This window comes from Desarmillaria tabescens (genome assembly GCF_030435595.1).
Source record: "Desarmillaria tabescens strain CCBAS 213 chromosome Unknown EV420scaffold_50, whole genome shotgun sequence".
NCBI lineage: Eukaryota > Fungi > Basidiomycota > Agaricomycetes > Agaricales > Physalacriaceae > Desarmillaria > Desarmillaria tabescens.
The window spans coordinates 160636-174416 of NW_026848349.1; the positions used below are offsets into that span (position 1 = coordinate 160636).

The 13781-nt window shown below is 47.1% G+C and overlaps 5 protein-coding genes across 5 annotated transcripts; 2 read left to right on the forward strand and 3 right to left on the reverse strand.

Annotated features, from left to right (window-relative positions):
* Positions 1–526: 526 nt before the first annotated feature.
* EV420DRAFT_1572264 (uncharacterized protein) lies at positions 527–1377 on the forward strand. The gene has a single exon (XM_060474350.1). The coding sequence runs from the start codon at positions 738–740 to the stop codon at positions 1023–1025; it is 288 nt and encodes a 95-aa protein (XP_060325435.1). The 5' UTR covers positions 527–737; the 3' UTR covers positions 1026–1377.
* A 25-nt stretch (positions 1378–1402) lies between these two features.
* On the reverse strand, positions 1403–2291 carry EV420DRAFT_1572267 (uncharacterized protein). Its single transcript, XM_060474351.1, has 3 exons — positions 1708–2291; positions 1521–1615; positions 1403–1472 (listed from the first exon to the last, which is right to left on the reverse strand). Exons 1-2 carry the CDS (start codon positions 1932–1934, stop codon positions 1594–1596), a joined length of 249 nt encoding a protein of 82 aa, XP_060325436.1. The 5' UTR covers positions 1935–2291; the 3' UTR covers positions 1403–1472; positions 1521–1593.
* A 2500-nt stretch (positions 2292–4791) lies between these two features.
* On the forward strand, positions 4792–6784 carry EV420DRAFT_970845 (uncharacterized protein). Its single transcript, XM_060484207.1, has 2 exons — positions 4792–4892; positions 4947–6784. Exon 2 carries the CDS (start codon positions 5053–5055, stop codon positions 6739–6741), a length of 1689 nt encoding a protein of 562 aa, XP_060325437.1. The 5' UTR covers positions 4792–4892; positions 4947–5052; the 3' UTR covers positions 6742–6784.
* A 710-nt stretch (positions 6785–7494) lies between these two features.
* Positions 7495–9455, reverse strand: EV420DRAFT_1314236 (uncharacterized protein; the record flags this gene model as incomplete). Its single annotated transcript, XM_060468626.1, has 2 exons — positions 7495–8341; positions 9246–9455. The coding sequence occupies 2 exons, from the start codon at positions 9453–9455 to the stop codon at positions 7805–7807; spliced, it is 747 nt and encodes a 248-aa protein (XP_060325438.1). The 3' UTR covers positions 7495–7804.
* Positions 9456–9497: 42 nt separating this feature from the next.
* EV420DRAFT_1720560 (uncharacterized protein) lies at positions 9498–13039 on the reverse strand (the record flags this gene model as incomplete). The annotated part of the gene is made up of 15 exons (XM_060479753.1): positions 9498–9639; positions 9710–9993; positions 10043–10177; positions 10483–10507; positions 10561–10860; positions 10921–11095; positions 11154–11470; positions 11521–11649; positions 11721–11825; positions 11884–11949; positions 12010–12048; positions 12097–12301; positions 12351–12590; positions 12643–12845; positions 12902–13039. The coding sequence occupies 15 exons, from the start codon at positions 13037–13039 to the stop codon at positions 9535–9537; spliced, it is 2466 nt and encodes an 821-aa protein (XP_060325439.1). The 3' UTR covers positions 9498–9534.
* Between the last annotated feature and the right edge of the window lie 742 nt (positions 13040–13781).

Consider the following 13781-nt stretch of genomic DNA (forward strand, 5'->3'; position numbering starts at 1 on the left):
GTCGTAAAGATGAATCGCTAAGGTGGGTCTATAGTGCTGAATCATGGGAACGTCATTGTAGCATTATTGTGCAAGGAGAGGCTCAGGACGCTTTCTGGTTCGATCCCTAGACTGAAAATTTTGCTCTTCCATCATGTCCCCTTTTTTCAGTGATCTCCTCGCCAGCTGATCCTAGAAATGCACAGGTGTTTGATCCCGTTCGATTCGGGTTACTGCTCGGTGCCGGCACCCGATTCTTGTCTTCTGCTCCTTGTTACAGCGATACTCCATGATGCTCAAGGGATACCTGTCTTTCAGCGAGGGTAATCTTGCGACACGGATTACGGATTCCTGTACTATACGCCAAAACTCGGACAATACTAGCCCATCTGGTAAGCAAATTTTTTTCTGGAGAATCACAAAGCGTTTCAACCCACCGATATCGTGACCTCCCGCGATGAAAACGGGGAATTATCAGCTCAACCACTCCACAGCGAGATGCCTAACCGATATATAAGCCCCCCCGCCTTCTCACCACCTCCACATCGTCCCTTCTGTACATGATGAACAATAAATTTGACTAACGCTTTCACCAAATTGTCCGTAATCGCTAACTTTGCCACCACCGTCAATGGCGATATCACCTGCGGTACCGCGGAGGATGCGACGTGCGTACCCTCTGTCTCCCGTCCGAGTTCCGAGTTACTGCTAGTAACGAACCCGCACCCGCCACAGTCTTTCATCCTGCCACGACCTCCATGCCAACGATTGGTCCGGCCTCAACTATAGCCGCACTTGCCATTATGGTCCTCGCTTCCTCGTGTACAACCCCATTTGCTCAGCCAACAACTGTGCGCTGCTCGCTCCTGACACTCTTGACTGTTACTTTAGCCGTTCCCTTGCTTGTAGGCTGCATCTACGTGACCTCTCAGATGACGAAGTCCACGATAAGGTTCTATAATAAAACAAGTGTAGCAGTTTCTTTCAAGGTAGGTCCCCGATTAGAACGAGGAGACGATCCAGATGAGAGCTTTACCGCTCCTTGACCAGTAGACTGAGCATTATAGGCTTGAACTAATAGGAGACAAGACGTGCAGCTTGAGAAATGGTGACTGAAAAAGTGAAAATAAAAGCATGGTAGTTTGCCCTTCCTGGCCTTTGCTACCCTGCAGAGAAGTAATATGGCATAGCGTCGCATTTACGTGAAAGAGGGCGTACTCCCGAGGTGTTGAACGGCTGGAATGACATTCGTGCTACCTGTGAGATCTCAACTGTCAAGATAGTTAATGAAGGAAACCACCCGTAATTCTATACAGAATGCAGATCTATCGATAGAGGGAGGCGAGGATAGAATGTGCGATGACAGACCATTCATAGCAGATTCATGATGGTTTGAAGGCAAACCGGGACCTCGATGCGTTTGTGACAATCTGTGACAGTAACACTCTCCTTTCGACACCGATCAGCTTTGTCGGATAACCAAAGGATCAATGGTGCGTGATATCTTCTTCCTTATTATTGTGACCCTAACAATATGATAGCCATGGTCCACAAACCAGCAGTACGTCCGCTTGAGGACTAGACACCTAGCCTGCGTTCCGAAATCCTTACAATTCAAACAGACCAAGGACTAGCTGTAAGAACCGTTTGTACGAGTGTTACACAGTGCAATCATAGCGGATGCGTAGCTATCTGAAGTGTTTTATGCATTTTTAATATGGAAACTAGGTGGAACTGCGGAAAATCTCGTTAATAACCACAAGACCACACGATCCCGAGAAATCAGCACGGATGTGGACACGTCGTGGTCGCAGATATTTTAGGATCATAAGGACGCCGTCTCGCAAAGAAGAAGACACAGCTAGGGCTCCTCGGAAAGGAGCAGCACACGACAGAGCTAGTACAAGATAAAGCAACAAGTCGATTCGAAGGAAAAGCGGCTGAGAAGATAGCATGAGGGCTATCGAGGAGGAGCTGCAGACGCACCGAAGAAAAGTGACGCTGAACTTTTGGCATGAAGACGGGCTTGCGTGAGCTGAGAAACTTGCTGAGACGAGTGTTCAAGCGGGGATCTAGTAGGTATGGGGCACGGTGAATTCTGCGTTCGCGTTCGCGTGCGTGCGTTTGCGTTTAAACGCATGCGTTTGTCACGCTTGCGTTTGCGTGTGCGAACTCGACAAAGATGCGTTCGTGCGTAATAATGCTTTTATGTACTTTAGCTATCAAATAGGCGGAATGTAACAGTATAACGTACTCGTAAAAGATCTCAGCACCGTAATTTGATGGGAACAAGGTCTCAGCCCGTAGAAGGACACTCTCCCCGGCTAAGTGTGAACCCACCTGATCACTCATGTGGATATTTCCCTCCAGAAGACACGCCTCGAGGGTTTCCATGGATATTGGACTATGTTAGAGGTATGAAATTAGTATGAGCAATATAAACAGATCGGAGGAAAGAGAACCAGTTCAAGGGGTCTCAGCTAAATCTTGGTAGGTTTCCGCAAATTATATTGAGATATATACAGCAGGAATCCATTGGAGAATCTCTCTTAAGCTTGGAGAATGTAGCCGAGCACATATGAAGTGCAACGGGAGAAGCCACCACAGTTCAACTCGAGTTCAACACAGCCTAACGCAAACGTGACACGCCGTCACAACCATCGTCACATTTGCGTTCTCGTTTGCCTTTTGTCTCGAACGCATGCGTTAGTTTGGGCAACGCGTGCGTTTATTACAATGACGCTCGCGTTCGATTTATTAACGCATGCGTGACTTATTGTTGAGTTGCGTAAGTGAGTTGCGTCGATTCGAGAGGTGCACACAAGTTTTTTGGTTTACCAAAAGTCCAAAAAATGCAAGGGTTCACAACTATTTCAACACGAAATGATACTGAAGTAGGAGGATTATGTTCTAAGACATATTACAACAAAATCAACGCCTTTATGACTTTCCAAGATAGTCTCACACTGTTTCTAAGTCATAGAAAGCTGCCAATACATGTCCAGGAAATACATCAAAAGTAGGTAAGTGCGCCATGTAAATACACATGATAGTATTATTCTTGAAGGTAGAGTAACTATTATGGGGTCACGCATGTGAACGCATCGAAGGAACGCAAACGCATCCGAGTTGAACGCATTCAAACGCAGTTGAACGCACGCACGCAAGGGTCGAACGCAGAATTCTCCTCGCCCGTAGGTATGTGCTTCGGTTTGTTGCGATGAGCCATGCTTAAGGTTACCAGCTCGCAGACCGTGCTGGGATAATATCAACACGGCACCTTCGAGGACCTGCTTAAAGCTTAAAGAGTCAGCAAAACGTTACTGCCGAAATCAAGCTCTTATCGTCGCCTACAACCAAACTACCTTCGTTTGCGTTTGATGCACACGTCTGCCTTTTTTGCCCGCATTTCGGAAGCGCTATCCAAGGATACAAATGGAAAACAGGAGGAGCAGAGTCAGGCTACCAATGCCGGAGAACGGCCACTAAATTGGGCGCTATGAGGTTACTTGTGACGATCCGTAGCGAACTCGAAGTACGGGATGATAATGGTCTTCTCGGCATGCCGAGCTTCCAGGAACGATGCTGAAGGGTCGTACCAGCTCTCAGTGACATGGTTCCTATCGTAGGCCATCTTGCGATGAACTCATCATCGCCACGGGAATAGGCGCCCTCACCGAGTTCATGATGATGTCGCTCCAAAATGTTCCTCTTGTTATCCATCACCCCAACCGGCTGATTAAAGTGAGCTTCCTTGGTCCGACTCTTATCTCTCATTCGTCGATTCATTTTTGTTCAACGTAGGATGATGCCATTGACAAATTGAACACTGGCTACGACTTTCGAGAATAAAGATGACTTTTGCGACCTAGGTCTCTGGAGTGGTGATCATATGTCGTGTCTGCTTACCATGTTCTGTCCAAGTCGCCTAACACGACCTCTAGCAGCTCTTCAATGTTTTCTTGAAAGCTTCGAGCAGTGATCGAAATGCAAACCCCCAGTATGCAGCCCCCTCGATTACGCCCATCTTCATATCGCAGGAGAGGAGAAACACCGAAAGGACCTGCGTTACCTCCTCAAGATTCAGCAGCCTTCGGTCGCACAGTTTCTACTGCAGAACACCGTATCCATAAGCGACCTGGTCTCGTCAATGTGTGTAACCATAACTTACGGCGTATGAAATAGCGAACCTTCCCAAAAGAGATGATCGCAAGTCGGTTTATTCTACAGGGACTCGTACCGAAATTGGAATCACTGAACGATCCATGTACCAGGGCAGTCCGGTGAGTCACTAGTCTTTCATTTCATTCCCTCTGCTCATCTTTACTCCTGGATATCAAGAACAATGTCCCAGGCGCCGCGCAACCTCAAAATATTGTCCATCGAAGGACGTTTCGGGCCAACCAAGGGTTACGCATTATGTTTGCGATGAGGAAGAGTCAACAGTAAATTTGGCAGGAAAATGGTGCAGAATATTCGGCTACCTCCTGAACTCAAACCAGCGTTAACATCAGGGTGTGTTCACATTGCGGGCACTAGAATTTTCGGTAAGACTCAGTTCTACAAAAATCGCTCATGGCCTACATGCTGACTAGAATCTCCCTCAAGATTTCGTTGTTTTCTGCAGCGAAAGGGGAAAAGATTGGGAGAGTCGGGAACATTAGTGTTAGTCTACCGTCACGCACATGAACTGGACTCGTGAAGATGAAAATAACAACCCATGATGCATAAAGATTTGCTTGCTTATTAATATGTATGCGTTATCTTTCGGCGTCTATCTTTCAGCAGTGCAGGTGACTCGTTTCAGTGATCTGAGCGCTAGTCTGTACTCTTTGCTTCTTACCATACAGCACGACGAAAACTGCTCGGTGTGACAATGGCTTGGCAGCAATTCATATCGTCTATGGACCTGGGTATGTGCACTTGTCTTGATTTGATGCTACACATCCTCATTCTTCTATCACTAGTGGGAAAATTTGATGATATTCCGGAGTATCAGTGGGAGAAATACGAAGAAGAGATAATGGATGAGGTAAGAACAGTGTCCTAGAGGGGCAAGGAATAATTCATTGCATGCAGATGCGCAAGTATGACCCTCCTGAGGTCACTCTCTCCGCCCTCGCTGAGGCTAGTCAAGACGAATCGACGATTCCTGTGTTGAAGCAGCAGTCATACACTGGTAAAAAGGTCATACCGTCTGCTCTGGCCGACACTCCCTGTGCCGATCTTGGTGTTAATGGAGTTTTCGAGAAGCTAAACACGATACTCGGCACTTCATACATTCTATCCCCCATGATGTCCTCAGTTCTCGATTCGTACATCAGAGAAAAATGGGATTTTGGCAGGGTCTACGCTTATTTGCGCTTCTACTGGTTTGGCTTTGCCAGCATTGAAAAGTCGTTGCGCAGGGATGAAGAGGGTGACAGGAGAATGCGGAGAAGGATGATCACCGATGACAGGATTACCAGGCGGGAAGTATCTCCTCGGCGCCTCTGGGATCTGCATGCTAATCGGGTGGTGCCATACTGGATTGCGCTCGCGGTTGACTGGGTGGGGATATCACACGCGTGGGTCTCTGATGAGGAGCGCATGAATGTGATGACACCCATCAACGGATACGAGTGGCCCGTGCCCATGCCGAAGGATGCCAACCTTAATCTCATTCGTGTCGAGATGTTGAATTTTGGAGCAGAGTATGCATGGTTGGATGTCCTGTGTTTACGGCAGGAGTATGCGATTAGGGAGGATCACCGTGAGGAGGATCAGCGCAAGGAGGATCAGCGCAAGGAGGAATGGAAATTGGACGTCCCCACGATCGGATATGTGTATCGTGGTCGCACCTTCCGATATGAGAACCTCGAGATTGGTGACAGCGAGCATAAAGTGATATGCTACTTAAGTGGACTGGGTCGGCCGCTGAATCTCAAACTGGGTTATTTCGAGAGTGACCGATGTTGGTTCAATCGAGCATGGACGCTACAGGAGGTCCCATTTGCCCAGGAACCGCTCATTGCTGGGGATACTGGTGATGACAGATTCGTGGAAGAGGAAATACAAACGAGGGTCCATCAGCAACTGAATACTTTGGCCATGATGCAATCATGGAACATATCCTACAGCATCCTGTCGCAGATGCGGAATCGGGTGTCAACAAAACCTTTGGATAAGGTTGCAGGCTTGGTATACCTTTTCAGGACAAATTTTATCCCAACATATGATGCGGCGCAATCAGAAGAGGACGTCTGGGCAGCCCTTGTGAATGCCATGCAATCTACGGTTCGGGCAGGATTGTTCTTTCACTACCCTGAGCCTGGGAACAGAAGCAAATCTTGGCGGCCATCATGGGAGCAGGTGATGGCGCCCACACTTCCGCAGACTCTCGGGTGGTTCGATATCGGGGATGTTCATTCAACAGAGATGATAGATTGGTATGCGGGACCACGCATTGACTCGGTCTATGTGTGTGGATTGGCCGACCCATCAAACAATCCTCGACAAGGGAAGTTGTCCATCAAGGATAACGCGGGGGAATCCTGTGCATGCAAAATCGTCGCTAAACACACATACCCGATACCCGATGGCGGGTATATAATCATAGGCACCAAACGGCCCTGGGTTGCATCAGGTAATATCTGGGTAGTCGGGCGGCTAAGACAGGATGGGAAGTTTGAGAAAGTGTCAGTGATCCATTTGGCAGACAGTGAAGTGGAGAAGCTTCAGGAACTCAGAGTTGAAAAAAAAGTTACGACCATTCTTTGTTGATTTAATCAGGATTACAATGTGTTTCGCATAAATCTAATTGCGGCGAGATAGGATGGTGAACAGCGGTAGGACGTTATTTGGACTACCTACAAGACCCAATAGCCCGGAGTTTCTTTTCGATCTCTCTTCCAATGTGGCATCGAGGGCCCTACGAACCAAGCCACTTTGTTGAAGGTCTCGAAAACTAAGTACAGAAAGCAACGAACCTCTTGGAAGTTGGAAGTTTCCTCTAGCCGACTTGAGTGACCAATCGAAGCTTTCAATACTAGTGACGCCATTGGAGCCAAAGGGATCGAAGCAATAGGTTCTGGCATAACAGCAGAAAAAAACAAAAAAACCAAAGATGTTCTCATCGCACAAGTTAGAATAGAACGAGCTCTTTGCGCGATCATGCTATGGAGTGATATGCATAACGGAAGGAAACAGCCGATCAGCCTGAGGGTGCTATAGCAAGGAAGGACGGAACAACAGCTGTTTTGATAGAGACGAAGAGGGCATAATATGAGCGTTCATCAAGGGGTCGATGCACACATATGGGCGTAATAGTATGGGCGTAATACTGTCCGGAAAATCGAGTACATCCTTCTCTATTTCGAACACATGTTTGCAGAATGAATAGTCTACACAAGTTACCCATGTACTGCCAATTCATGCAAGTTTGAGATGGGGAATGAATGCACACAAGTCATGATCCTCGGAAGTAGCACAAGTGCAGGTGAAATAATTTATCCCATCACACAAGTAAAAACAGCTGTGTAGGGCACGCACAAGTAAGGCAAGGGGTAGCCGATGTCGCACAAGTTGGGTGCTAATTCTCGGCCATATTCTCGGCAAATCGGCAACACCCGGCAGATCACTCGTGGTCGCGTTCACTTCAGCGTTCACCAACACCTAAACGGATCGAAGGAGGATGAATACAGGTATTTATAAATGATATTCTATGTATCCTTTTAGATATAAGCATCCCAGCTTGGAGCCTTCTCAATGAATAAAGACTTATATTATCCATACAAGACATAGCTTAAAAACAGGTTTATCATTGCATATTTTGAGCCAGTCTAAATCATTCGGAGCCTGAGTGATCTGAACAATCATTTGCTGATGCCAGGATGGCTGTAAGAATAGATACCACCTCACAGTACACCTCTATTCCCCAATTCAAATCATCTCTTTCGAAATCAAAATCTCCCATCAACTTCCTTGCCATATCAATGTCTTCGTCATGATTAACTTCTGTGTCAGCTGGATCCTGCTCCTGAACGGCTTCGGGCGGTGCATATGGGTAGTCATTTTCAATATCACCATCGACTCCATAGTGGGGATCACCACGGACTTGGTCTGCATGATCACCGGGATCACCAGTCCAGTATCCTCGTCGAATAGCCTTCTCTCGGCTTAGTTCATATATCGCAATAGGTGTCTTGTAATGCTCGGTGCGCAGCTGGTGATGGTTCCAAGCATCTCGAGTACGATTGAGTGATGCCTGAATACGCGGATGGAAGACTAAAAACAGGCATATACGATGCACCGAGTTTTCCATGTCCAGTAGGTTTTGCTCCTCTAGATAGGTGAATATTTTGCGAAAGGTTTCCAGGCTGTCCTTGCGAACATCTACCCATAACCGTTCAATTCGAACATTGTGCGTTGAGCTACAATTTTCACACAATCAGATACAAAGAAAAAACAGGTAATTGAAGTACTTACCGCCCACGCAAATAGGCTCTATGTTCCTCGCCCCAATGCAGGATTAACTCTCGTTCAATTCCATTATTCTCCTTGCCATAATCACCTCGTCCACGACTGGGCCATCCAAAAATTCGGACTGCACGCAGGAACAATGTGCGAACTGTATCAGAGCGTTTGTTTGAACAGCATTCCAAGTATATAATCAGTCGGGAGTGGCCATCTACACAACCATGGACCCAGAAACCCCAAGGGCGAAGCTTCTCATTGCCATCGTTATGCCAAAGTGCATTTGCCCCACGGACTTTATACACACGACGCTTGATTATTCCAGACCAGCTAAGGAAATGGTTTCAGCTGAAGAATTAGATGACTGAATCAAAAACCATACCGCACAAGTACACCTATGGTATCAACTCGACGCAGGCTATCCTGCACTCGTTTTCGAGGAAGATGAATGCCCCTTGACTCTAGAAGACCCATGAGAGGTGACGATCCACTGAAGGGATGAGCGATGGATATCTCAGCGACGATCTCATCTAGCTCTTCATCTGATATAGATGTATGCTCTCGTCTCGCAGTGGACAATCCTGCACGGTTCATATGCTCATATAAAACACTGCGGGCAACACTTGCGCATCAGCAATGGCCTCCCAGCTATTTCCGAGATCATGTAAGAGGACACATCGATCAAGATCCAGAATATATCGAGGACGTCCTCTCTTTCCGGTATAAAGTCGTGGAATGCTACTGGATGGCGGTGGCAGTGGATTATCAAGAAAATCCTGCAAAGGTGTAAGGACCTGATAGATATAATCCACAGATGTATTAATATCTTCAGATTGAAGATGAGGATCATCGAGGGAAAGGAATACAGTGCGGACAGCATAGAGCTGATGAACTGCACGTTCCACTGCAGCCAGCTCTACATTCGGCAGTGAGTTAATAATGAAGAGAGCCTCTGTGCATATTGAATAGCTTTCGGTGAGGAAATGGTGGACAGGATCACGGTTAAGGCCATGCGACGCCATAATGGTGGTGGTAACAAGGCGAAAACGCTCAATTTAAGCTGTGGCCAATCACGTATATTTGATTACATCTATTCGAATGCTACAGCCTTGCCGACTCAATAGCTACATTTATCGCTGTCACAAGAGCAGCTGAAATCTTTTTCCATTCCTCAGTCTCATTCACATTCTTATCCGAGTGATACACCTAGGATGGAATCAAACCCAGTTATTATAAGCCATATTCTCTCTGTAGAGTAGTACGAGATGATACTTACAAGCTGCAACCTCTGTGCCTTTTTCTTAAGAGAGAGCACACTCCAATTATCCATTTTCGGACGCTTTTCAGGCTTCGGGTGGGGCCAATCACAAAGTAGCCGATTCATCAGAGCCTCGAGCGGAAGGTTTTCATCAACAAGCTTTCGTGCTGCGCGGACTCGGGCACTTTCCACTGGAATTGGACGGGGCCGTGGTTTAGGCTTGGGCTTTGACGAAGGCGGTGGATCTGGATGGCGCTTGGAAGATTCAGAAGAGGAGGCTTTTGTGTTAGTACGACTGGAATCTGATGTTGATTAAGTATCTGCAGTTAAACTTGTAGAATAATACCATACCGGTTTTATCTGGCTCTGAGTCTGAATCATGTACGGATACTGGATGTCTACGTGAGCGACGGGTCTTAATATCATCAGTAGTCTCTTTGACATCATCATACCAGTCTGATGCTAGAGAGTCTGAGTTCGTCATGTCTATATATTTATAGATCAGTCTTTCGCATAGAAATGAAAAGTCAGATTACCATCAGCGGTATCAGTATCAGCTCTTGCGTCTTTTGGGACTCTCCATTCTCCGGTTCTATAGGCGAAGCAAAAGATTATATTATTATTTGAAAGCTGCATACAAGGATCACGCAGTATACTTTGGATTGTGAGCTTGGCCTGGAGCTGGGGTGCCTGACGATCGTGTTTTGCGTGGTTCCTGATCCGGAGTGATGTTGGCGAACACAAAGCGAACGCAGAAAAGACAAAGTGACCTACCTGATTACCTTAATTACCATCTTCATTTCGCCGACTGCTTGGCTGCACAATTTCATCAGCCATTGAGACGTAACAGAGATTGAAGGAGTACAAACCTTCTTGAGATAGTTTGCTACCTTTCGACCTAACGCTTTGCTGGTCGCCAGGAGAAGGTCATGCATGCTATTGAAGCGAGGATCCGAGGTTGGCATCACATCCAGTACATACTGGACATAGCTAGAATAAAACCCATCAAGCCCAAATGGCCCGCCACGCACGACGTCTTCAAACATGTCCGTCGGGTCGGTAGCAGAGTGAAAAGCATCACGTAGGTGGAACTTAACGTGGTCGACAGTCATCGTACTCATATTTATCTTTTGAAGCTCTCGATACATCCTGTCATTCGGGTCACCGACCTATTGAATCAGCTACTATAAGAACAGCGTATGATGCATCAAAAGACAAAAGAAACATACCGGCAACTGATGTGAATTTTTGTGCAGCAGCACAGCCAGCTCACGGAAGCCACTGGCAGGGTCCCATAAAGAACGATGATATTTGCTTCTGACTTTTCGCACAAGAGTCAGAAGGACGGTTGCACTTTCGTAATACTTCTTTCGGACTGCGATCACAGATGGCTCTTGACAATCGCTGGCCAGGAAAGATATACATGAGTATTAAATAGATGTAAATGTGTGGAATGACATACAGAAGCTCCTTACAAAAGATATCATATACACTTGCCAGAAACTCGGTGAGAATTAGAAGACCGCCTGGGCCAAGTGCGAAGATGGCATCAAATTCTTCTTCATCCACCACAGTCCACATCGTTAGATTGGCAAGACGAGGGAAAACAGCGCTCAATGCACTCTTTTCCCATGCCTGGTCAAGAAATGTCGCAACGCTAGATGGAGGGAAGACATGCGGACCAGCCGCTCGGATTGCCCTGAGGAATGCGGTGAGGCCAGTGGCTTCAGGGGTGAAGTTCTGAAACGTCGGATGAACCTTCTTCGCTGACGGTGCCCACTACAAGGTCGGAGTGAGCTATTATCCACTCACAAGGCCAAATCACTCACCCAGTTTTGGTCAGGCGTTGGTCGTGCCATAAACGTGACAAGACGAGTCACAACCAAGTAATCACCCGGTGGAAGACAACTAAAGAGTTCCTCTGACGGTGAGAATGGAGGCTCATCGTCCGAGGTCTCCTTTCCTGGGGGGGGGGGGAATCTTGAAAATACATGAGTTTAAATGTCAGAGAATATGGCGTTGGACAAACATTTGTGAACGTGTTAAAGATATACTCATCAGTAGATTGTTCTTCATGCATGGTATGGTCCTGGGTGGTACCTGACCCGTCATTGCTCATACGGCTGGAAGACGGCTGTCATCATGACGCAAAAATTTAGATAAATAGCATTATCAGGTTCTAAAAGACATACCTGAGAAGGATCAGGCTCACAGACGTTGCCACTGTCATCGGTATATCTCTGGAAGGTGTCGCTGTTCTATCATGAATGTTCGCTAGGTCAGAAAAGCATCGCTAGGACACTACCAGTAGCACCTACCTGAGCTGCACCATTGTTCACGTTCTCAGAAGCCACTGACTGACTTTGGATCAGCCACAAATGCTACACCGATACAAAAGAACTTACTGGGCTATCGTCCCCATGGACGGTTTGACCTTCATCCTCGCCTTCGTAATCTTCTTGAGAATCCATATCGACATCGCTGCTCTGTTTTCTCTTCCTGCTCATAACCTTTAAACGCAGGTTTGGTGCTCCGCATGGCAATGCGATATAGAAGAGCTTCTTCAGCGTGTCCGATAACATATTACGTGGTTTTGCATTGTTCTTAGCCCTAAAACAATGTCAGCAATAATACATAGGTGAAAAAGCGGCATATTTACATATCCAAGTCGCCTATAGTGAGCATATTCTCGTGTAGCAGCCTCAGTGGAACGAGGTAGCTCTTACTTCCTTGTCCGGCACCTATGGCGATGAGAACAGTGAACTCCCCATAGGAATCGAGTGATTGAGGTTGCAGATCAGCAAACACAGCGTTGATTGATTGCCGAATATCGAAGTCGCTCGCAGATCTGGACAGCATCACATTGCGTATGTATCGCTGTTGGTATAAGGCCATAACTCTATCCATATCTATGTAAAAAGCTCACGACGAATATGATGGAAATTACGCACTTGTCCCGGTCAGGCTTAGGATACTTTTCCTGGTAGACCGCATCTGTATCCTCAACAAGTCCAACATTCCACTCCTCCTTTACATCGGCCGGTTTCGAACTTGCAGTCGCAGATGTAGCCGACGCGCCAGAGTCTGTCTTCGTGCCTATCTTCTTCTTCTTTGTCGGATGTCCAAGCGTCTCGGCAAACTTCTTTTTCGATGCCTAAGAGTAGAGAATGATATCAACAATGATTGGCATGGACAAGGAGCCCCACCTACCTCCATCGCGGGATCAAAACCTGCTGATATATTTTGCTCGCGCCGTGCATTCCTCCTATCTGCCATATCACGGAAGGGCGGCTTTCCGATGTTACCCGACGGTGCTCTAGTCGTTGGCGGTGGTCGCGAAGCATTCATCGTTGACTCAGTGGCAGACCGTGGGCGCTTACTGGATGCTGAACTGCCGAATGGGCCACCAGTGCTTTGAGGACCCGATGGCTAGGGAGGTGCCGTTCATAAGCAGGAGCAATCAAGAGCGATGAAAAAACACATCTGGGGCCGCTCTGTGCTCTTTGTATCCTTCTCAAAAGTCGTCGACGTAGGCTGATCCCATACTTGAGCACAATATACGGAAAGTCGCGAGGTCACAGTACCTTGTCTTCTCCTGGCGGTGCCGTCTCCCTGTTGGTTTGATTCGATGCATCGGAGGCGCCATGTGTCTAGTAGATGAGAATGAAGATCAATATTTTATGAGAGAAGATGGGAGATACCATATGTGTCCCCGCTTTGCAACCACAAATGGCGCACTGAATATTCGGTGCAACGGAATCGCCAGTGACCTGGGCAGTCTCCTCTTGAGGAAAGAACTGTCCACACAGTACACCGCATTTATTGCAGCCACCCAGACGCTCGGCAGGTATCTTGAACATCGTAGAGACACAAAGAAAATGAGATCAGGGAGGAAGGCGGGAAGAAAGAGGAAGTTCCGAAACGGGCTCTCGTTTACCCATTCCCCTGAACCAAATAATGAGAAATAGGGTTTTTCAAAGGCAACAGGACGTACTCAACTTGTTTGCATCACGACGAGAGGATAAAAGTTGCGCGAGATCGACCAGACCGTAACTTGTGATGAAATTCAGCGGGAGATCAATCTTGTGTC

Coding starts and splice junctions, on each gene's coding strand:
- EV420DRAFT_1572264 (XM_060474350.1), top strand. CDS start 738: ATGCCAACGATTGGTCCGGCCTCAACTATAGCCGCACTTGCCATTATG.
- EV420DRAFT_1572267 (XM_060474351.1), bottom strand. CDS start 1,934: ATGCTATCTTCTCAGCCGCTTTTCCTTCGAATCGACTTGTTGCTTTAT. Junction 1,616..1,707: donor GAGATTTTCCGCAGTTCCAC/CTAGTTTCCATA, acceptor AACGGTTCTTAC/AGCTAGTCCTTGGTCTGTTT.
- EV420DRAFT_970845 (XM_060484207.1), top strand. CDS start 5,053: ATGCAGATGCGCAAGTATGACCCTCCTGAGGTCACTCTCTCCGCCCTC.